The 24,500-nt window shown below is 44.7% G+C and overlaps 1 protein-coding gene across 3 annotated transcripts in view; it reads left to right on the top strand.

Moving 5' to 3' along the window:
- LOC114908456 (disintegrin and metalloproteinase domain-containing protein 12-like) overlaps positions 1-24,500 on the top strand; it is a 668,284-nt gene that overhangs the window by 23,813 nt on the left and 619,971 nt on the right. For 2 of the 3 annotated variants that reach the window (XM_029244625.1, XM_029244623.1), the window contains exon 2: positions 1,919-1,991. The exons of the other annotated variant lie outside the window; for it this stretch is intronic. In XM_029244625.1, the coding sequence (XP_029100458.1) occupies positions 1,919-1,991 (73 nt within the window). The remainder of the gene's footprint in view (positions 1-1,918; positions 1,992-24,500) is intronic. 3 annotated transcript variants of the gene reach the window in all.

Here is a 24,500-nt window from a genome sequence, read left to right as displayed (position 1 = left end):
ATTCTTCCGTCAGTGGACACTTAGGTTGCTTCCACATCTTGGCTGTTGTAAATAGTGTTGCTGTGAACACTGGGGCGCATGTGTCTTTTCGAATTATAATAGTAACAGTATTTGGGACATGCTGGCTAAAAGCTCAGGTGCTTGGGTTTGACAAGCCTGGTCTGAATCCTGCCTGTGTCACCAGGTACCCAGTGGCGGACCTTAGCTTTGACTTTCTCAGCTGCCATAGCAGGGCTGAGAGCAGCATGTGTTTCTAACAGTTGTGAGAATTCAATGAGTTGATGTATGGAAAGCACAGAGCACAGCACTGGCCCATGTGAAATCTCGATAACTGTCAGCAGTTCTTCTTATGCTTATCGTAATTAATAATCATATTACCGATTGGCAGTGGCTGAGTTAGGCCCGGGGGAAGGAGCCTGAAAAGTGGCAGAAAATGCTATGTAACTCTTTAATTCTCCCCATCTCAGCCCAGCCGCAGTCTGGGTCCTGCCCCATTCTTCTTCTTTCACTATGAGGTCTCAGAGGCCAGGCTCCTGCTTGGAACAGAAGAATTGTTTGCTTGCAGCTTCCTCTCTGCTATCCCCAGACTGGTTGCCCAGATGCTGGGGATGTGAAGGGACCAAAAACGAGACGTGAACAACGAAAAGCTTAACTCCCCCCTGGGACTAAGCAGTTTACTGGGGTTCAGAATTAGAGGCTGGCTCCAGCTCCATGACTGTGTAGCCTCTTCAAATCAGGATAAGATTACTACTAGGGGGTCTAAAGAGTTATTCTTCAGCTTTGGGGAAAGGTCATGGGATATTCAGAGGGATGATGGGCATGCAGGGAGACCCCATGAGGAATGGGTTCTCTGGAGTCTGATTAGAAGTTGATAAATCAGAACCGAAAGACTCACCCACAGCGAACTGCTTTTAGAATAAACTTATAAACCTTTGTTGTTTGGCAGAGAAAGTCAGTATCCTGATCATGCTTGCAGACGGCAGAACGCTTGTATACATTAATCTTATTTTCATTGGACCTTGAAGGTTAATTTTTGAAATTTGATGGCTCATGATTAATCAATTTATCAATATTTATCGAATGTCCAATTTTAGCTCAACACCCATTCAGCACTTTGCTGGGAGAGAAAAGAAATATGAGATGTGGTTCTTTGATCTACTAGCAAAATTCATGGCAAAATCCATGTTCACTGATTAGTTTTTCTCCCTCCCTGCTTCCTTCTTGTGCATTTTTCAATCATCAGAAAGAGACCCTTTACAAATGAACTTATTCACAAAACAGAAAGAGACTCACAGACATAGAAAACAAACTTATGCTTACCAAAGGGGGAAGGGCGGGGAGGGGTAAATGAGGAGGTTGGGATTAACACATACACACTACTGTATATAAAATAGATAACCAGCAAGGACCTGCTGTAGAGCACAGGGAACTCTACTCAGTATTTTGTGATAACCTATAAGGGAAAAGAATCTGAAAAAGAATAGATATGTGTGTGTGTGTGTATATATATATACACACACACACACACGCACGCACACACACACACGCACGCGCACACACACGCACGCACACATATAGCTGAATCACTGCGCTGTGCACCTGAAACTAACACGATATTGTAAATCAACTAGACTTCTATAAAAATAATAATACTTTTCTTCAATACCCAGAAAAGCCACGAGCAGAAAAAAAAAAAAAAAAAGGGAAAAGATAACCACCTTTTGTTCATTGGCAGAGTTAACACAGGAGAAGTGGAAATAAGTATATTCATTACAATCTGCCGTCCTTTCTCGGGAGAGAGGAGAGATTCTAGGGACATTTCTTGATTTTTTTTTAAAGCCTGTAACACACATTACTGAAGATTATATATCTGGCAAATAAGAATATAAAACTGGGAAGGTTTCTATTTATCTTCCAGATCCACAGTCGGCTTTTCTCATCCCCCAAAGATCACTCTGCCTGGGAAAGAAATGAGGGTCTTTCAAATGCAGGTAAAGAACTCATCGCTGACCCGGTGGCACTCCTTCAAAGCCTTTATTAGTCTCTCTCTCCTTTATCTTTATTAACAGTGAAAATGTGCTTTGGAGACTAGTCTTCCCCCAAACGTGAAATGAGAGCTCAGTGACTCCGACAAGATTTGAAGCTGATTTGAATTTCCAAACACACAGGCCTTTAGGCTGGTAGTCTCTGAAGAAACAAACAACGCAGAAGAAATATTGATTGCCTTAGGTAATGCCTGCAGAAGCCAAGATTACCCCAGATCGCCGAGCACGCGGGGGTTAGGCCAGCGTGGAGCAGGGACAAATGTGGAATCTTCTCAGAGCTGGAGCCAGTGCAATTGAAATATAGGCACGGTATCTGTGCGTTCATAAATCACTTTTTATGAAGCTTCAATTCATAGGCGCTCAACTGTAGAAACGCTAGGTGAAATGGTTCCAGTCCCTAACTTTGTTAAGTTTGTTAATGTAAATGGCATGAAGCTAAGCTTTTTTACCCCCTTTCATGAGAGAAATCATATGGGTGTAGGTCAAATTTCTGACGGTCTTGTAATAAGATTGCTGGGTTAACAGAATATTTCTATTCAGAGACTGTAGCAAAAATTCTGAAAGAATTGTTTTTCACATAGCAAATTCAATTTTTTAATCTCCATTTGAATTTAAGTTTGTAAATGTGACTGATGCGTTGGTATCAATGAGTGTGTGTATGTGATTACACACACACACACACACACACACACATTTGTAGCCTCTCTTTTCATTACCCCTCACCACCTGCCTGCCTATATCAAAGGTATCAGGGATCTGAAATCCTTTCCTTAACTGACACAATCAACTCAAGACAAAAATATTATTTGAAAGGAGCTTTCCTAGTTAATCCTTTGTGGAGCCACCACAGCATGGTTTATAAGCTTATTCTTTAGTAGTGGCAGCTTTTCAGTGTGGATCCTTTAAAAACCTAGCCCAGAAATTGCTTGTAGTAAGAATATGAATCCACAGATGGAAGTTTCTGGTAGTGTGGGCAGCCGGCTCAGGAAGCACACTGGCCACCGGCACCCCACGGGGAGTTTGGGGACATTGGGAAGAATGCCACGTTTCCTTGGGGCACTCGGAGGTGCCTGGGAGAACAGTCAGGCCCAGGTGACCTCATGCGGATGTGTCTGTCTTCTTTCCCTGAGGGCTAGGTCAGCTAAGACTGGCCTCCTCCAGCTCTTCCGACAGGGATGCCTGCTTACGTGGTAGTTAGCAGTTTAATGACCTAGAAACAAGCACAGGCTGGCCCTGAGACCAGAGGTTAAAGGTCCAGGCTGCAGGGAATGTGTCCAAGCAACCCTGGGTGAGCGGGAAGACACATATCCCCTGGATTTCTTTCTTTCCTTTTAGATCTATCTATATTTTCAAAGTTCTCATTCTGGAAGAACACTTTTGAGGCAGTCTTAAAACTTGGGTATTCAGGCTGAAGGCAAGGAGTTGCTAAAGAATCATTCACGACACTTGTTAGAGAGGGTAAAAGGCAGATTTTATTCAGAGGGAGTGCAACAGTGGGGTCTTACGGGAGGGGAGAGAGATTGTACTCAACTCCAAATACAAGGAAAAATGGGAGTTTATAGCCAAGGAGCAGGGAAGGGGTCAGTGGATGGAAGATTTCTAAGAGGAAACATCAGGGGTAAGGGGAGTTTTGGCTAAAGTGACTTGACAGGTGGGGGATGAGGAATTTGATCAGATATCAAGGACGGGGGATTTCCTGTAAATTGACCCAGCAAGATTCTTGCTAAAATCGGGCTAAATGGGCCAAGGACAGACCCCAAGAGCGTGGCCTTGTCGAAAAGAGTTCTCAGAGGAGACTGACTCAGGTCAAGAATGGCCTCTGTTGGAGTCGGTGTGTGTGTGGGCACCATGCTTCTGTGGGGGGCTGACTCCTTGAGACATTTATGGCCTCCGCATCTTCCCACAAGGTCATTCCCACCTGTTAAAGGGAAATTGCACTGGACACTGGTTGAAAGCTGCAAGACACGTTTTATTTGAGCTGCTGCAGTAGGGGAGAGGTTCCAGTGCAGCACCGAGCTCAGCTCTGAGTACGGCAGGCATCTGGGGACCTACTGCTGATGGGGGGAGTGAGCGACGCAGCAGATGGAGAGTTACCGAGAAGAACCTGATTAGATATCACAAGTCAGGGAGATTCTTGTGAAACCAGCTTAGCAGGATTTGAATAAAACTGGACTCAGTGGGATTCTCGGGCCTGACAGGCCAAGGCAGCAGGCCTAGACGAAGCCTGGTCAGGAAGAGGGCTCAGAGGAGTCCGACTAAAGTTTGGTCCAGGAGGGAGACCTGTCACACCTCTTCTATGAAAACTGGCCTGAGCTGTCACCTGTGTCCTTTGAACTCTCTGTGGTCCAACTTGCTCCCTCAGGAAAGAACAAGGAAGTTTGGTTCAGGAATTAGACTTCCTGTACCCACACTCCTGAGAAGGGCTCAGTGCAAGAATGAGATCTCTCTCAGCCCCCTGGGCTTTGGGAAACCCAGAAAGCAGAGTTTTAGGTCAGGCTTGGGGTTGCAAGGACCAGAAACACACTATTGACGACAAAAGAAAAACGGTTGTAAGGAAACCAGTGAACTTTGTAGGAGAACAGGCCACCGGGTTGCACAAAGTACAGGAACCAAGGGGGCTCCGTGGGACCCAGTAGCAAGAGTGTGGCCCTTCACTTAGAGCCGCGGTAACAGGATCTGTGCCTGACTCTTGCAGCCCATGTCTTTCAGTTAACCTTCTCAGGCTCCATCCTGAGTCAGTCATCCTGGGTTAGGAGGCAAGGTCAGAAGTTAGAAACCTGGCTTCTGGGCATCCAACCTTATGGGTGCCTGGCTAACAGGGCAGTTCTCCCAGAAGGAGTCCACAGGCCAAGCTGATGTCCCAAAGGCATAAGTAGGCCCATGGAATCTCAAGTTTGAGAGGGGCCATGGAGGTCATTTTGTCCAGTTTCTTCCTGATGCCCGACATCTGAAACCCCTCCACCTCCTGCCCTCGCAGGAGTGGGGAAGCCTCTGCAGGGGAGGCCGACCGCACAGTAGCCCCAAGGCCAGGGGACGCACTCTATCTGAAGGTAGCTCATCACTTGCTCACACAGCTGCAGTTGTTAGAAAGCTTTTCTATTGTGTTGAGCCGAAATGAATAACCTTTTTTTAATTTTTAATCTGTACTGAGTAGGCAAAGAGACCCATTCAATATTTTTAAGTTGCTGGAATATGTGGTCTGATCTGTGTTCTAGGAAGACAACTGTATTGTGATATTCTAGGAAGGCGATGACGTAGGGTTTAGGCCAGGGCAGGGGCAGGGGATGCTGGGACCGTTGGAGCACTGGGAAACGGCAAAATTATTTACAAGCGGTTGCATAAGGGAGGAGTTAAAGATGTTTCTGGGCGAATAGCGCTACCATCCATGGGGAAGGAAATTCGGGATTCAAGGGCTGGTGCTGGTGGGGGCATCCTGAATTTGTGGGGTTTGGATGCTCTGCATCTGAGAGACCATCTGTCCTAGATGTCTGTGAAGCAGCTGGAAATTTGTTGTCGAGATCCAGGGAAAGGTCAGGGTTATTGATCTCGATGTGAGCATCATTTACAGGTGGGTGATGTGAGAAACGAGGAGAACAGGTGAGATGAGTGCAGGAGCCAGTGTGTGAAGTGGGAAGAGAGTGGGCTACAAAGCCTAAGGTACCCACAGGCATGGGGTGGGAAGAGCTGTAACTTGAGGTCCGGTGCCAGTGTTGACCTTGCCCTCAATTTGTCCTTTATTTTTGGAAAAGTCTCTCCACTTCCTCAGGTCTCAGACCACGGTGGTTTAGGCTTCACCCGTGTCCGGGGGCGGCTCTAAAACTCAGTGATGTGGGTGGCAGTCTCTGTTACAGAAGCTACATCGGAGGTATTTGGTCCAGTTGGAGTTCCGAGTGCTCATGCAGGGAATCTGAAGTGAACGTCAGCTCTGCATTTTCATTTTTGTTTCCTTCATTTGCCCAATGCGACTATTCAGTGCCTCGGCCACTGGAAATTCCAGAACTGGGAAGGGCAGAGACTTGATTTCTTATGGTAAAATTGTCCTCTTGTCCAGACCTCTGAAACCTCCTGGCCAGGGTAAAATTTCAGTGTCAGGCTCCTAACACTAAGGGAGAAAAAACTGTAGGAAGGATGACTACTTTTTTTAATGTTTATTATTCATTTATTTATTTCTTCTTATTAGTCATCCATTTTATACACATCAGTGTATACATGTCAATCCCAATCTCCCAATTCATCGCACCCCCTCCCCCACCCCACTGCCACTTTCCCCACTTGGTGTCCATACATTCTTTTCTCTACTTCTGTGTCTCAATTTCTGCTCTGCAAACCGGTTCATCTGTACCATTTTCTAGGTTCCACATATATGCGTTAATATACGATATTTGTTTTTCTCTTTCTGACTTACTTCACTCTGTATGACAGTCTCTAGATGCATCCACATCTCTACAGATGACCCAATTTCGTTCCTTTTTATGGCTGAGTAATATTCCATTGTATATATGTACCACATCTTCTTTATCCATTCGTCTGTCAATGGGCATTTAGGTCGCTTCCATGTCCTGGCTATTGTAAATAGCACTGCAATGAACATCGAGGTGCATGTGTCTTTTTGAATTATGCTTTTCTCTGGGTATATGTCCAGTAGTGGAATTGCTGGGTCATATGGTAATTCTATTTTTAGTTTTTTAAGGAACCTCCATACTTTTCTCCATAGTGGCTGTATCAATTTACATTCCCACCAACAGTGCAAGAGGGTTCCCTTTTCTCCACACCCTCTCCAGCATTTGTTGTTTGTAGATTTTCTGATGATGCCCATTCTAACTGGTGTGAGGTGATACCTCATTGCAGTTTTGATTTGCATTTCTCTAATAATTAGTGATGTTGAGCAGCTTTTCATGTGCCTCTTGGCCATCTGTATGTCTTCTTTGGAGAAATGTCTATTTAGGTCTTCTGCCCATTTTTGGATTGGGTTGTTTGTTTTTTATAATATTGAGCTGCATGAGCTGTTTATATACTTTGGAGATTAATCCTTTCTCTGATGATTCTTTTGCAAATATTTTCTCCCATTCTGATGGTTGTCTTTTTGTCTTGTTTATGGTTTCCTTTGCTGTGCAAAAGGTTTTAAGTTTCATTAGGTCCCATTTGTTTATTTTTGTTTTTATTTCCATTACTCTAGGAGGTGGATCAAAAAAGATCTTGCTGTGATTTATGTCAAAGAGTGTTCTTCCTATGTTTTCCTCTAAGAGTTTTACAGTGCCTGGTCTTATATTTAGGTCTCGAATCCATTTTGAGTTTATTTTTGTGTATGGTGTTAGGGAGTGTTCTAATTTCATTCTTTTACATGTAGCTGTCCAGTTTTCCCAGCACCACTTATTGAAGAGACTGTCTTTTCTCCATTGTATATCCTTGCCTCCTTTGTCATAGATTAGTTGACCATAGGTGCGTGGGTTTATCTCTGGGCTTTCTATCCTGTTCCATTGATCTGTATTTCTGTTTTTGTGCCAGTACCATACTGTCTTGATTACTGTAGCTTCATAGTATAGTCTGAAGACAGGGAGTCTGATTCCTCCAGCTCCGTTTTTTTCCCTCAAGACTGCTTTGGCTATTTGGGGTCTTTTGTGTCTCCATACAAATTTTAAGATTCTTTGTTCTAGTTCTGTAAAAAATGCCATTGGTAATTTGATAGGGATTGCACTGAATCTGTAGATTGCTTTGGGTAGTATAATCATTTTCACAATATTGATTCTTCCAATCCAAGAACATGGCATATCTCTCCATCTGTTGGCATCATCTTTAATTTCTTTCATCAGTGTCTTATAGTTTTCTGCATACAGGTCTTTTGTCTCCCTTGGTAGGTTTATTCCTAGGTATTTTATTCATTTTGTTGCAATGGTAAATGGGAGTGTTTCCTTAATTTCTCTTTCAGACTTTTCATCATTAGTGTATAGAAATGCAAGAAATAGAAATAATGGTCTGTAATTTTTTTTTTTTTTGTAGTCTCTTTGTCTGGTTTTGGTATCAGGGTGATGGTGGTCTCATAGAATGAGTTTGGGAGTTTTCTCTGCAATATTTTGGAAGAGTCTGAGAAGGATGGGTGTTAGCTCTTTTCTAAATGTTTGATAGAATTTACCTGTGAAGCCATCTGGTCCTGGACTTTTGTTTGTTGGAAGGTTTTTAATCACAGTTTCAATTTCATTACTTGTGATTGGTCTATTCATATTTTCTATTTCTTCCTGGTTCTGTCTTAAAAGTTATACCTTTCTAAGAATCTGTCCATTTCTTCCAGGTTGTCCATTTTATTGGCATAGAATTGCTTGTAGTAGTCTCTTAGGATGTTTTGTATTTCTGCGGTGTGTGTTGTAACTTCTCCATTTTCATTTCTAATTTTTTTGATTTGAGTCCTCTCCCTCTTTTTCTTGATGAGTCTGACTAATCGTTTATCAACTTTGTTTATCTTCTCAAAGAACCAGCGTTTCGTTTTATTGATCTTTGCTATTGTTTTCTTTGTTTCTATTTCATTTATTTCTGCGCTGATCTTTATGATTTCTTTCCTTCTGCTAACTTTGGGTTTTGTTTGTCCTTCTTTCTCTAGTTCCTTTAGGTGTAAGGTTAGATTGTTTATTTGAGATTTTTCTTGTTTCTTGAGATAGGCTTGTATGGCTATAAACTTCCCTCTTAGAAATGCTTTTGCTGCATCCCATAGGTTTTGGATCGTCTTGTTTTCATTGTCATTTGTCTCTAGGTATTTTTTGATTTCCTCTTTGTTTTCTTCAGTGATCTCTTGGTTATTTAGTAACGTATTATTTAGCCTTCATGTGTTTGTGTTTTTTACGTTTTTTTCCCTGTAATTGATTTCTAATCTCATAGCATTGTGGTCAGAAAAGATGCTTGATATGATTTCAATTTTCTTAAATTTACTGAGGCTTGATTTGTGACCTAAGATGTGATCTATCCTGGAGAATGTTCCGTGCGCACTTGAGAAGAAAGTGTAGTCTGCTCTTTTTGGATGGAATGTCCTATAAATATCAGTTAAATCTATCTGGTCTGTTGTGTCATTTAAAGTTTGTGTTTCCTTATTAATTTTCTGTTTGGATGATCTGTCCATTGGTGTAAGTGAGGTGTTAAAGTCCCCCCTATTATTGTGTTACTGTCGATTTCCTCTTTTAGAGCTGTTAGCAGTTGCCTTATATATTGAGGTGCTGCTATGTTGGGTGCATATATATTTATAATTGTATCTTCTTCTTGGATTGATGCCTTGATCATTACGTAGTGTCCTTCCTTGTCTCTTATAACATTCTTTATTTTAAAGTCTATTTTATCTGATATGAGTATTAATACTCCAGCTTTCTTTTGATTTCCATTTGCCTGGAATATCTTTTTCCATCCCCTCATTTTCAGTCTGTATGTATCCCTAGGTCTGAAGTGGGTCTCTTGTACACAGCATATATATGGGTCTTGTTTTTGTATCCATTTAGGAAGCCTGTGTCTTTTGGTTGGAGCATTTAATCGGTTCACGTTTAAGGTAATTATTGATGTGTATGTTCCTATGACCAGTTTCTTACTTGTTTTGGGTTTGTTTTTGTAGGTCCTTTTCTTCTCTTGTGTTTCCCACTTAGAGAAGTTCCTTTAGCATTTGCTGTAGAGCTGGTTTGGTGGTGCTGAATTCTCTTAGCTTTTGCTTGTCTGTAAGGCTTTTGATTTCTCCATCGAATCTGAATGAGATCCTTGCTGGGTAGAGTAATCTTGGTTGTACGTTTTTTCCCTTTCATCACTTTAAGTATAACATGCCACTCCTTTCTGGCCTGTAGAGTTTCTGCTGAGAAATCAGCTGTTAACCTTATGGGAGTTCCCTTGTATGTTATTTGTTGTTTTTCCCTTGCTGCTTTAAATAGTTTTTCATTGTCATAATTTTTGCCATTTTGATTACTATGTGTCTCAGCGTGTTTCTCCTTGGGTTTATCCTGTATGGGACTCTGCGCTTCCTGGACTTGGGTGGCTATTTCCTTTCCCATGTTATGGAAGTTTTTGACTATAATCTCTTCAAATATTTTCTTGGGTCCTTTCTCTGTTCTCCTTCTGGGACCCCTGTGATGCAAATGTTGTTCTGTTTAATGTTGTCCCAGAGATCTTTTAGGGTGTCTTCATTTCTTTTCATTCTTTTTTCTTAATTCTGTTCCACAGCAGTGAATTCTACCATTCTGTCTTCCAGGTCACTTATCTGTTCTTCTGCCTCAGTTATTCTGCTATTGATTCCTTCTAGTGTATTTTTCATTTCAGTTATTGTATTGTTCATCTCTGTTTGTTTGTTCTTTAATTCTTCTAGGTCTTTGTTAAACATTTCTTGCATCTTCTCTGTCTTTGCCTCCATTCTTTTTCCGAGGTCCTGGATCATCTTCACTATCATTGTTCTGAATTCTTTTTTTGTAAGATTGCCAACCTCCATTTCATTTAGTTGTTTTTCTGGGGTTTTATCTTGTTCCTTCATCTGGTACATAGCCCTCTGCCTTTTCATCTTGTCTGTCTTTCTGTGAATGTGGTTTTTGTTCCACAGGCTGCAGGATTGTCGTTCTTCTTGCTTCTGCTGTCTGCCCTTTAGGATGACTATTTCTTCCCAGACTTACATCTGTTTTCAAAATCAGTGAGAGGTAGGAAGTCTCTTTCAAATTTCCATTCTCTGTGTTATAAAACGATTCCGTTTACAGTTTCCCCATCACTGTGCTACCTGTCTGCCTATGAGACTACTTGCTCTAATGATTTAGAAAGGATTGGGAGAATCAAGCGCACATTTAAGCCATTTCTGGGGAAATCACTTATAGGAAATGTATGTAAAGGGGATTGACGAAGGTCACTGTTTCAATTAGTAATTCACTTAGGTAAAGAAGAAGGTGGGACAGCATGAAATTTTCTCCCTCCTTATCAATTAAGCCTGACCTTTATAAATGGCAATTTTTGAAGGGTGGGTCTTTGATTGATGAGTGGGATGAAGTGAATGTAAGTGATTATATTTAAAACTTGAGGATAATTGTGCCTTTATACCAGCTTTTATAAGGACAGTGATTTGCTTCTGTCATAATCATAGTTCCAGTTTTATTTCATAGAGTCAGACAGTCAGTTGCCCCAATAAAACACGGACCGTTGACCATGCTTTGAGGAAGGGTTGTTCTATTATACCTTAAAAACCACCCTGGATCTGATGTGAATTGTGTTTCTTTTCTCTTCTGGAAGTTATTTGTAATGCAGTTTCTCTACGAATGAGGTATAGAAGGGACACCAAATTTTTATTTATTTATTTATTTTAATTGAACTATAGTTGATTTACCATGTTGCCTTAGTTTCAGGTGTACAGTAAAGTGATTCAGTTATACATATATATAAATATATATACTCTTTTTTAATATTCTCTTCCATTATAGGTTATTACAAGGTATTGAGTATAGTTCCCTGTGCTATACAGTAGGTTCTTGTTGGTTATCTATTTTATACATAGTAATGTGTATCTGTTAATCCCAAACTCTTAATTTATCCCTCCCCCATCCCCTTTACCCCGTTGGTAACCATAAGTTTGTTTTCTATGTCTGTGAATCTGTTTCTGTTTCATAAATAAGTCTACTTGAGGGACATCAAATTTATCTGTTTGTTTTCCCTGAAAAAACTGTTTTTTAAATTAAGGCTCTAATTGTTGGAGCAGAACGATGTGGATACTTTTTATACAGAGCTGTTTTTTTTTTTTTTTTTGCGGTACACGGGCTTCTCACTGCTGTGGCCTCTCCCGTTGCGGAGCACAGTCTCCGGACGCGCAGGCTCAGCGGCCATGGCTCACGGGCCTAGCCGCTCCGCGGCACGTGGGATCTTCCTGGACCGGGGCACGAACCCGTGTCCCCTGCATCAGCAGGCGGACTCTCAACCACTGCGCCACCAGGGAAGCCCTGTACAGAGCTGTTTTGATCACACTGTGCTTATCTGCCTTATTATAGATTCCTCCCTGCCCATGGGGAGGATTCCTCTCTTGAGCAATGTTTAAGAGTGTCTTTTTTAAAAAATTATTATTATTAGTTAATTAGCATATTTACTTTTGGCTGTCTTGGGTCTTCGTTGCTGCATGCAGGCTTTCTCTAGTTGTGGCGAGCGGGGGCTACTCTTCAGTGTGGTACGTGGGTTTCTCATTGTGGTGGCTTCTCTTGTTGCAGAGCACGTGGGCTCTAGGCACGTGGGCTTCAGCAGTTGTGGCACGCAGGCTCACTAGTTGTGGCTCGCGGGCTCTAAAGCGCAGGCTCAGTAGTTGTGGCGCACAGGCTTAGTTGTCCACGGCATGTGGGATCTTCCCAGGCCAGGGCTCGAACCCGTGTCCCCTGCATTGGCAGGTGGATTCTTAACCACTGTGCCACCAGGGAAGCCCATTATTATTATATTTTAAGAGTGTCTTTAATCAAAACAATTTCTTTGGTCAGAAATCACATCAGTCCTCAGAGAGCAAAGTATAAACTCCTTGGCCCAGCATTCCCTTCCCCCTCTGACTATAGTCCACTCTTCTAGATTTTTCTCCAGTTGGGTAGCCTTGCAGCACCTGTGCTCAACACTTGCTTATGTCTCTCCTTGGCCATGGTGAGACTCTCCTGAAACTGACTTCTATGTATTTCTGTTGAGAAAATCCTTCCTTTTTCAGATTAATTCCCTGAATCAACCTGCCCCACCCCTAGTCTCCCAAGAGCATTTTGTTTTTTCAGCAATCAGTTGTTCCAGTGTTTTCTCGTTTCCTTTGTAGATTTGTCCGTTTTTTCCCCTTAAAGACTGTGGGCTCAGAGAGCAGGGACCTTGTCCCACTCATCACCATGATCCCAAGTTCAGGGACTGGCCCATGAACTTGGCCAGTTGTTCACTAGATTGAATAGCATTATTAGTATGAAGGATTGACGTGGAGCCTACTGCATCCAGGGATCCAACCTGCCCCTCCCAGGAAGCCCACAGAGCAGGCTGGGAATTGGATCCTGTGACGGCCGCTGAGATCCTGACAGGGAAAGCATTTGTCTTTGGATTTTCTTTTTTTTTTTTTAGCGGTACGCGGGCCTCTCACTGTTGCGGCCTCTCCCGTTGTGGAGCACAGGCTCCGGACGCGCAGGCTCAGTGGCCATGGCTCGTGGGCCCAGCTGCTCCACAGCATGTGGGATCTTCCCAGAGCGGGGCACAAACCTGTGTCCCCTGCATCGGCAGGCGGACTCGCAACCACTGCGCCACCAGGGAAGTCCTGGATTTTATTTTTTAATTAATTAATTTATTTATTTTTGGATGCATTGGGTCTTTGTTGCTGCACGTGGGCTTTTCTCTAGTTGCATCGAGCGGGAACTTTTTTGTTGCGTGTGTGGGCGTCTCATTTTGGTGCCTTCTCTTGTTGCGGAGCACAGGCTCTAGGTGCGTGGGCTTCAGTAGTTGTGGCACACGGGCTCAGCAGTTGTGGCGCACAGGCCAAGTCGCTCTGCGGCATGTGGAATCTTCCCGGACCAGGGCTTGAACCCATGTCCCCCGCACTGGCGGGCAGATTCTTAACCACTGCTCCACCAGGGATGTCCTCATCTTTGGATTTTTCCAAGATTCTTTCAAGGGCTTTGTATGACAGCCATCTGTCCTCTGATTCAGCTTCCTTTGTTGAGAGGGACAGCCTTCCACTGAGCGTCTCCTTTCTGCTTTATCCACCCAGCCTCCACCCTGTTCTGCAAGAGGGAGGTGGGAAAAAGCAGCCCAGCTCCTGGTCCCCGGAGAAGAAAGGACATTTATTCCTGCTTTCTGAGCAAGACATAAAGAGACATGTTTGGGTCAGTTATGCCAACTTGTATAGGACATTATTGGAAAGAAAATAGACCAAGTTGCTTTTGTCACAGGGGCATGTGATGGTCCCTGTTTGTTCTCTGATGAATAACCGTTCTGCTCACATCCTCTCCTGAATTCTGCTTAGAGGCTGCCTGGGTCTTGACCCTCAGTTTTGCTGCAATCACCAATAAATAGTGCAATAAGCAATTTTTCCCCCTATACGAGTTTCTGCCTCTAGCTTCATCTTTGCCCATCACCTGGTGCATAATCTAATTTTAAAAATAATTGGTGAAATAATGTACTAAACGAAGAGCTCAGCTGAAGATTACCCGGTTGTGTAGCTTTGTGTCAGAAAGAACTGCATCCAGGCGGATTTAACTGCTTCCTCTCAGAGGCACGGACACTTAGTTACTGCCTCCTGTGTACTGAGGAGCAAAACCACCTCATCCAGATCTGAGGAAGTCGGATGCTGGGGTGGACATGACAGGGACAGTCCCTGAGGGCCACTGTGTCCTATTCTTAGAAAGGGGGAATGTGTTTCAATTCATTTCTCCCCAGAGGGTATGAGCCCTTCATCCACTGTGCAGTCTCTCTAAGCTCAGGATTGCTGTCCCATTTCAGAGATGGTACCACCATGCATCTGGTCGGCCAAGCTGGAACCCAAGGAGTCTTTCTGTGTCTCTCACACTCCCACATCCAATCCCTGACTACATTCTTGTGATTTACCTCCTAATCATCTCTGGGATCCACCCTCTTCTCTCCGTCCCTGCTGCTGTGTTGGTTGGACTCCTGCACTAGTCCATGCTTTCTGCCTAGTCTCCACCTATAGATAGAATGAGCTGTTGAGGCCATGTTGCTCCCCACTTAAAAATCTTTCCATTCCTTTCAATTGCTCTTAGAATAAAGAAAGTTCTTAGTTTCTTTCATCGTCAGCATCTTATAGTTTTCAAAGTACAGGTCTTTTGCCTCCTTAGGTAGGTTCATTCGTAGGTATTTTATTCTTTTTGATGCGATGATAAATGGGATTATTTCCTTAATTTTGCTTTCTGATTGTTCATTGTTAGTGTATAGACATGCAACAGACTTCTGTGTATTAATTTTGTATCCTGTGAATTTACCGAATTCACTGATGAGCTCTAGTAGTTTTCTGATAGCATTTTTAGGATTTTCTATGTATAGTATCATGTCACCTGCGAACAGTGACAGTTTTGCTTCTTCTTTTCCAATTTGGATACCTTTTATTTCTTTTTCTTCTCTTACTGCTGTGGCTAGGACTTCCAATACTATGTTGAATAAAAGTGGCAAGAGTGGGCATCCTTGTTTTTTCCTGATCTTAGAGGAAATGCTTTCAGTTTTTCACCGTTGAGTATGATGTTAGCTGTGGATTTGTCATATATGGCCTTTATAATGTTGAGGTATGTTCCCTCTATGCCCACTTTCTGGAGAGTTTTGATCATAAATGGATGTTGAATTTTATTTAAAAAAAAAAAAAAGAAAGTTCTTGCTGTGGTCTCAAAGGTCCTGGGGGCCCTGGCCCCTGAGCTCCACCATCTCCACCTCCCTCTCTCTAATCCACTCATGCTCTCCATGAGCCTTCTGCTGTGGGATCCTTGTATTAATACTGTATGAGCTGGTCCTCCAGCTTGAGCTATGCCACTCATTCCCTTCTCCCTAAGTGACCTTGACTCATCCTACAGATCCTCACCCATGTGTCCTAGGGAAGCCATCCCTGATCTCAAGACCAACCCCACCTCAGGTACCTGGAGTCCACCTTCCTCTCCTTTGCTGCCCTTGTCACAGTCACGTGATGTTTATTTGTATTTGATGAATATCTGTCCCTTCATCCAGACTGTAAGCTGCACAAGAGCTTAGATTTTGCTTGCCAGCCCCCGTGCCAAGCCCAGGTGCTCCGTAAACACCTGTTTGGGGGATGAGCTGGCTGGCTGCAGGAAGGACAGCCTGGAGAGCTGTGCGGACAGGGAATCAGACACATCACCGTGGCTGACATCGGAAGGACTCTGAGGTGCCATGCTGAGACGTTATGTCTAGTTCCCTTCCTGCTTTCTCTTCTTCCATGCTCTGAATTGATCCCACCCTCTCTCCTGACCCCCATCTTCTCAATCTCCTTCCTCTGACGTCATCGCCCTCTCTCCTCCCAGTGTTGCCTGGCCCCAGAGCCACGAACCCCAGCCTGTGCAGACGCTTGTATGGGGCTCAGACATTGTTATTGGTGCGACTTCAGGCTGCTTTAAATTAGAAAGGTTTATTGGTTTCTACTTCCTTATTAATTGTTAGTTGTATATCAAGAGCCCCCCAAGAGAAAAATAACACTTACGAATAATTGTCGGAAGTCACACACTCCTTCCGAGGGTTGTATATTATTGGGGAAAGACTGCAAATAGAAGGCACTTTCCCAAACGCTTGTGGGCCCCGCTGTGCGGAATGCTGCTTGTTTCGGTGAAATATTGTTAATAGGGCGTGGAGAGAATAGACTTGGTTAAAAGCTAAAGTGGTATTTTTTTTTTTTTTGGAGTAGCTTTTGCAATTGAAAGCGACACATGGAATTAAATGTATTTTTGAAGCTTATTGTGTTTTGAATATCATGATCGTGTTAGTGTCGAGCTTTCCAGCACAAAAGGAATTTTTACCTGGCAGCTGTAATGTGATGGAGGCAGAGGGCCCGAGGATCTGACAAAAGCATCTTCCCAAAAAAACAGAACTGTCTATCCTCATGGCTTGTTTTATGTCTTGGTAAAAATACCAGTGCTGGCCATAAGCTCATTGGTTTTTGTTTTTTTTTCAGTAATCAACAAGATTTAATTCACGTCTATGGAATATTTCATCCAATAACAACAGAATACATTCTTCTCAAGCTCACATGAAACATTCACCAAATTAGACAACATTCTGGGCAATAAAACATACTTTAACATATTAAAAAGAACAGAAATTATACGATGTCTGCTTTCAGACCACAAAGGAATTAAACTAGTAATCAATAACAGAAAGATAGCTGGAAAATCCCTCACTACTTTATTGGAGTATAATTGCTTTACAATGGTGTGTTAGTTTCTGCTTTATAACAAAGTGACTCAGTTATACATATATATATGTTCCCATATCTCTTCCCTCTTGCGTCTCCCTCCCTCCCACCCTCCCTATCCCACCCCTCCAGGCGGTCACAAAGCACCGAGCTGATCTCCCTGTGCTATGCGGCTGCTTCCCACTAGCTATCTATTTTACGTTTGGTAGTGTATATATGTCCACGCCACTCTCTCACTTTGTCACAGCTTGCCCTTCCCCCTCCCTGTGTCCTCAAGTCGATTCTCTAGTAGGTCTGTGTCTTTATTCCCGTCTTACCCCTAGTTTCTTCATAATTCAAAAAGAGTCATGTTCCAAAATGTTCACTGCAGCTCTATTTACAATAGCAAGGACATGGAAGCAGCCTAAGTGTCGATCGACAGATGAATGGATAAAGAAGATGTGGCACATATATACGATGGAATATTACTCAGCCATAAAAAGAAACGAAATTGAGTTATTTGTAGTGAGGTGGATGGACCTAGAGTCTGTCATACAGAGTGAAGTAAGTCAGAAAGAGGAAAACAAATACCGTATGCTAACACATATATATGGAACATAAGCTCATTCTTGTAAAGCATTGATTTGTGAACAGATGACTGAAACTGCTTCCTTCTCTCTCTCTCTCTGGGTGGGGTCGCTGGCTGACAGCTTGCCCTTAGCTCAGGTGGTGAAATGCAGTAGGCAGGGAGGACCTGCTTGGCTGAGAGAGAGCTCGTTATGAGCGGGCATCATCGCCAGGAAAGGAGAATTAGGGTCGACACCCCTTTCCAGCTTCAGAGGGAAGGCAGACTCTCATCTCCTGGCGCAAACCATATTCCTGGGTTCGAGCAGGAGGCAGGTGAGATCTGCTCCTCGTTCGAAGGCGCCATTGTCCTTTGAAGGGCCTTGGCTTCATGTCACGAGCCTGCGTTGGCACCTGAGGAGTCCTTCTGTTTATAAAAGTTTCCAGAACATTCTCCCCTTAGGCTGGTATTTGACAACGCTGCTGTCTGACCTCTGTGCCGAGGGCGGAGCTCCTGAATCTTATTTGAAGAGTTTCAGCTGTGAAGTTTCTGTTCTTCACAAACTACCTGGACCACGGGGGGCTGAGTTTCCTTTGGTTCCTGTGGTTCTTTTTAAATGGAAATCTTTCTGAAAATGGAATCTTACGGGAAGCCAGTTTGTCAAACAGAAACACAGGAGCTCTGGCCGAAGGCGGGCAGTGGGCACACATGCCCAGGTGGGCCCTCTCCCCTGAGATGTTCTGGAAGTCTGCTGGTGTGTGGGAGCCTGATTCGAAAGCGATCGTCGGCAGAGGCCTGGGAGGAGAGCACAGACCATTTCTATAGAAGTGGATTGTTTTCTCTTTGAACGTTGAGACATCACACAGTTAACCTGCAGCCCTGTGGAACGAGCAGGTTTATCACTGCGGGCAGTCCGTTTTAACCTGCTTTCCTCATTGATCTGCACTCGAGTTCTTAAATCCCTCTTTACTTAATGGCTCTCATGATTGTGATTATCTTAGTGCCTTAGGGCTGGACCTGATGCTGTAGGTTCTTCCGGGCGGAGCGCTGGTTCTTGTGGCATCCCGTGAAGGGAGAAGAGGTGGAAATGTGCTCTGGGTTTTAACTGGAAGATGGGATGCAGCGAGAGTCTATAATAGGACGGCGCTTTTAAAATTCCCTTCCTTTTCCGGTATTAAATAGCTTCCCTTTAATGACCCTCAGCTCAGAGTTTCTCTTAGATCCTTCATACCGGCCCTGGCAGGCCTCCAGCTACTTACTCAACTCCAAATGGAGCTTTCTCTAAGGCCTGGCGTGTGCTTAAGTTTGATTTGTCCTTTTTATGGGACTGAGGAACCCTGTATGAGGGCGATGGAACATCGAGACAGGCAGCCCGGGGAAGATGGCCAAGCCTGGTTCCTGGGCGTCTTTGAGAGCCAGCCATGCGGGGGATCGGGACTCCCTTCCAGAAAGCTGTGCACATGAGCGGGTGGGGGAACGTGGATTCTGAGCTGGGGATGGCCTGAGCATGAATTAAAATTGGGGTCAAAGGATAATGTTTCTGCCTTCAGAGACAAGTTTGGAATCCAAGTTCTGGGGTGAAACTAAGAGGCTTTGGAAAATGCCAGCTCTTTTACTGTTCATTCTTGGACATGGGATGAGTGAGTGACCTCAGCTTCACAACTGGTAAAGTGGGAACGATAAGACCTCCCTTGCACTGTTGTTCTGAGGAGTAGTTATAATACGTATAAAACACTAATCCTGAAGATTAAAAATATTTTATTGTGGTAAAAACACTTAACATGAGATCTACCCTCCTAACAAATGTTTTCAAAGTGTTCAGTGCATTGTTGTTGACTGTTGATACAATGTTGTTCAGTAGATCTCTAGGGCATATTCATCCTGCTTAACTGAAGTTTTATGCCCTTGATAAGAAATTCCCCAGCTCCCCTCCCTCAGCCCATGGCCATCACCCTTCCAGACTCTGATTCTATGAATTTGACCTTTTTAGAAACTTCATATAAGTGGACTCATGCAGTATTTGTCTTTCTGTGATTGGTTTATTTCACTTAGCATAATGACCTCAAGATTCTTCCATGTTGTCATATATTGCAGGATTTCTTTCTTTTTTAGGGCTGAATAATATTCCATTGTATGTACAGACCACCTTTTTCTTTATCCATTCATCTGTGGATGGACACGTAGATAGTTTCCCCATATTGGCTTTTATGAATAATGCTGAAATGAACGTAGGAGCACTGATATCTCTTCAGGATCCTGATTTCAGTTCTTTGGATCATACCCAGAAGTGGGATTGCTGGATCATAGGGTAGTTTTAGTTTTAATTTTCCGAGGAACGTGCATATTGTTGCCCATAGTGGCTACACCATTTTGCATTCTCAGTAACAGTTCAAAAGTTTCAGTTTCTCTACATCCTTGCCAATACTTGTTGTCTTTTCCTTTTTTTTTTTTAAATAAGAGCCATCCTAACAGATGTGAGGCGATACCCCATTGTGGTTTTGATTTGCATTTCTCTGATGACTAGTGATTGTGCCTAATCATTGATTTAAAAATTAGCATTCAGGATATCAACATTCTGTATAGATGCTCACAGGCTATATTTCTTTTTCTGAAACATCCTGTTTGAGCTGTGTGTTGGGGGAAGGAGAGAGATGGTGAGTTGACGTGGGGCACGTGGACAGAAGGACCACCTGTGGTCTGTGATCTGTGGATTCCACGTCAGTCACACCAGGAAACCATGGGCACATCCAGTGGGTCACCAAGCTCAGCCCACCCCCATGACTGCCTTCCTTTTTATCCCTGCAGCTTTGTCCCATCCTGTCCCAGGATGGATCAGACCTGTGCCCCTGGCCTGGGCTTCCTAAGCACTTCAGTGGGTGTCTGGTGACCTCCTTGCCCTGTGTGCTGCCCCATCTCAGGCAAACACTGCCGTGCCCTCTCCTGGCCCTGGAACATTCTACATCTCTCTTCACACCATTTCTTGCCTATTGGCAAAATTTCTGCCTTGTGGGTCTCTGGGAAATCAGCAGAGAGATGATGAAAAATGCCCCAGGAGCCTGAACGCTGCAACCTCGCAGGCAGGGTGGTAGCAAGTGGGTGGCAGCAGGCAGGGGCAACGTCTGAATGGTGGCAGCAGACCTCAGAGTCAGATGGGGCTCCACGTAGATCCAGAAGTGCCATTTTGTCAGAGGACTCAGAGGGGGATAAGGGATGAACAACAGTAATGGAATTCATGTATCTGTTGCCGTGGTAATGCCGAAAAACTCACCATCCCCAAGACTCAGTGGCTCATAGAATGAGAATTTCTTCGCCTCTGTACCCTCAAGTTGGTGAATTTGGCTGATGGTTCTGGTCTCTTCTGGGCCTGCTTGTGTGTTTGGGGTTGGCAGGCTGTCAGCTGGGGCAACGGCTCCACTCAGGCAGGTCACCTGGGGTGAAGGCTGGGGGCAAGAGCAGAAACAGGAAACAGAAGTGCAGAAACACGTGCTCAAGCCAAAGTAAGCCACATGGCAGAACTCAGAATCTAGACGTGGAAAAATAGACCCCACTCTTGACAGAAGGAGCGGCAAAGCCCATTGAAAAGGGTGCGGTCTGAGGGGGTGGAGAACTGGGCAGCTCCTAATGCTGTCCACCTACCAGTCTGCTGGGCATGAGCAGGGTTTGTGCGGCTTTTCACAACCACTCCAAGAGGAAGGGACACATATGTCCATTTGATACATAAGAATATTGAGCTTCAGAAATGGTCCATAACTTATGCGGTTGCTGGGTTGCTCGTCTCTAAGATAAGGGTCGTGTTTTCTACCCCGAGTTCTGTGATGGGGGTGAACACACTGGGGCCATATCTTCGGCATCTGTGCCTGGCACACAGTGAATCCTCATAGATGCCAGCTGCCCACGGACCTGAAACCACACACGCCCAGGGACCACATGTGTCCCCGAGTCAATGCAGCCCCAGTGCCTGGCTCAGAGAACAGGACCCGGTAAATAACTGTTCAATGGCTGCATGACAACACATAGGGTCTTGGAAAGGCAACACCTCAAGGTCAGGCGGATCTGGGTCTGAGTCTGACTAGTCATTCATTAGCTGTGAGGTCTCTGGGTTTTGGAGTCACGGTATCTTTTAAGGTCACTCTTAAAGGCTTCCAATCTCATCTCTTCCGTATGAATGTTGCCAGTTGATATGTCTTGGAATTCTGTTCCCTGGGGCCACTGTTTTCCAGCTCTCCTGGGGCACCCATGGCTCCATAAATGCGGACAGTGTCTCGTCCCCCTTTAACACCTGCCCCGTCTGTTTTTGCCACTTCTGCAGTGGCTTGGTCCTTGACCGGTCAAGTTGGGAAGCTGCTCCCGTGGCTCCTAAGGATGGTTTCATCATCCAAGGATCTGCTCCTTAGGTCTTGGTGTTTCCATTGCCAGTCCTCGATTTTGATCATTCACTGTTCAAGTCCCTGCCATCAAGGAAGTTTGGAGATCTCAAAGGCCTGGGAGGTAGAGGTTCTGAATCAGAATGGCAGCCCCCCTTTTACTGAGCACTTACTGGGTGCCAGGAACTGTGATGGGTGCTGAGTATGCAATGTTGACCTTGACATCAGTACAACTTGCCCTCCTGAAATTTATATTCTAGAGGTTCAAGATGGACAAAAATCAAGGAAACAGACAAACAAGCAACATTAGTGAGACCAGGAGATGAGAGATAAAAGGAGGAACACCTACTTCAGGTCAGGACGGTTGAAAAGGAGTGTGTGCTATGCCAGGCACCAGGGTCGGAGTTGCTTCAGGAAGAGGAAGCAGGATGTACAAAGGTTCTGAGGAGGGGAAGAGCCTGGTGCATTCAAGGAGCTAAAAGGAGACCCGGTGTGGCTTGATCATACGGAGGAAGGGAGAAGTGATAGGAGGGGTCTTTGGAGGGGTGAACAGGAGGTGGATCAGGCAGTCTGGAGGGCTGTGCTAACAGGGGTGAGCTTTCTGTTTAATGCAGAAGCAACTAAAGCATTTGAAAAGAGGAAGCTGTGGGACTCATTCTGCTTTGTGACAAGACCACTTATGCAAGCTGGGGCAGATTCAGGTGTTTTGTTTGTTTATTTTTGTTTTTGTTTTTTTGTTTTTTCTTTCTGTGGTACGCGGACCTCTCACTGTTGTGGCCTCTCCCGCTGCGGAGCACAGGCTCCGGACGCGCAGGCTCAGCGGCCATGGCTCACGGGCCCAGCCGCTCCGCGGCATGTGGGATCTTCCCGGACCGGGGCACGAACCCGTGTCCCCTGCATCGGCAGGCGGACTCTTAACCACTGCGCCACCAGGGAAGCCCAGATTCAGGTGTTTTCAGGCCTGAAGCCTATATAATTTGGGCAAACTTGTTTAAGAAATAGCATACAAAATGGCAAGTACAAAAGTGCAGGGCCCTGATAGAGGCTGGGAAAGGCGTCCATGTGGGTGAGGGTCTGGAAGCTCCCTCTGGATCGCACTGGGTCCCCCTTGATGTATGAATGAAGGGGGGCAGGAGTGAATGCAGGAGGATGAGTTCAAGGCGTGTAGCAGCCGTCTAGACAAGAGAGAGTGGTGACCAGGGTGCTGGCCTTGGAGAGCTAGATGCACTCAGACAGGTGTTGGGAATAGAATCCAAAGATTTTGCTCCAGGCTTGGATGTGGGCAGCAGGGGAATGGAGGAATTGAAGATGACATCACATGAAGCATCTCCTCTCCTTTAATCCTCTCCGTGTGTCCAGGAGGTGCTGGTGATGACATTTTTTCTAAGTTATTTTTTTATCGCCTTATAGTTGATATGCAATATTATATAAGTTACAGGCATACAATATAGTGATTCACAAGTTTTAAAGGTTATACTCCAAGTATAGCTCTTGTAAAATCTGGCTATATTCCCCGTGTTGTACAGTATATCCTTGTAGCTTATTTTACACATAACAATTTGTACCTTTAGTCCCCTCCCCCTATATGGCCCCTCCCCCTTTCCTCTCCCCACTGGGAACCACTAGTTTGTTCTCTATCTGGTGATTGTCTTAAGTCCAGAAGTAAGGAGGCTTCGTAACCTGCACAGGGCTCAGAACTGCCCAGTGTCAGGTTGAACCCTGGCTGGGCTGCCCTGACACAGCTGCCTGTAAGCCCCTGTCACCATGTGCTCGGGGGGGGGGGGGGGGGGGGGGGGTGGACTGCAGAGCTGCGGCGGGTGGTCACTCATGGGGGCGCTTGACTTCAGACTAGACGTGCGCAGATCGTGTCAGAAGGACTTGAAAAGACTCCTTTTCCTTCTCTTGTTTGTTCTCGCTCTGCGTTCTTCTCCCACTGCGGACCCTCACCTGACTTCTCAGAGCCTGGCCTGGGCCACATCTCATCTAGGTGGTCCCTTCTCCCTCCTCTTCTGCCTTCCACCCCCAACCCCATTAGCTTGTTCACAGGGTGGCCACACTGGGACCACACTGTGGGGACTCCTTCATCCTAGCACTTCTGGGACTCAGCACACAGTAGGCATCCAGTCAGGTTTTGCTGAGTGAAGGTCTTTGACATAAAGGTGGAACAGCAAAAGCTCGTGCCGTGCAAGGGCTCCAGGGATTAAAGCTTCTCCAGCCTGTTTTCTGCTTATTAAAAATGGGACAGTGGGAGTCCCTGCATTGCGGGGTCATTGAGAGGATTAAACAGAGTCATGCTGGCACCATGCCCAGTGCAGAGTGCACACGTGGGCGATGGCTCTTTTTATTATCTGTATTTTAAGAGGAAAGAAAGATGAACAGTATCATATAGTTAATGCCAGATAAAACTCTAAGGTATATTTGCAAATTAAAAGAGAAGTTGGTGAATACAAAAATGAGGCTGTCGAGCAGCGAAGTTCACAGACAAGTCTTTGGGGTCTGAGACCCCTCCCCCCACTCACCTTTCCTTGCAGCTGGCATTCATCAAACCCTGCATGGCCTGGCCCCCGCCCTGGACAGAGCTTTGCAGAGCTGGTGGCTCCTGTCCTTACTGAATACAAAGTATGTGGGTTTACTAATGGGAAACGATGTCATATCCACACAGAATGCAAAGCATGCATAGCCCTATTATTTGTAAGTTCATT

This window comes from Monodon monoceros, unplaced genomic scaffold (genome assembly GCF_005190385.1).
Source record: "Monodon monoceros isolate NGI ecotype Baffin Bay Population unplaced genomic scaffold, NGI_Narwhal_1 Super_Scaffold_4, whole genome shotgun sequence".
Classification (NCBI taxonomy): Eukaryota; Metazoa; Chordata; class Mammalia; order Artiodactyla; family Monodontidae; genus Monodon; species Monodon monoceros.
This window is presented reverse-complemented; position numbering and strand designations above follow the sequence as displayed.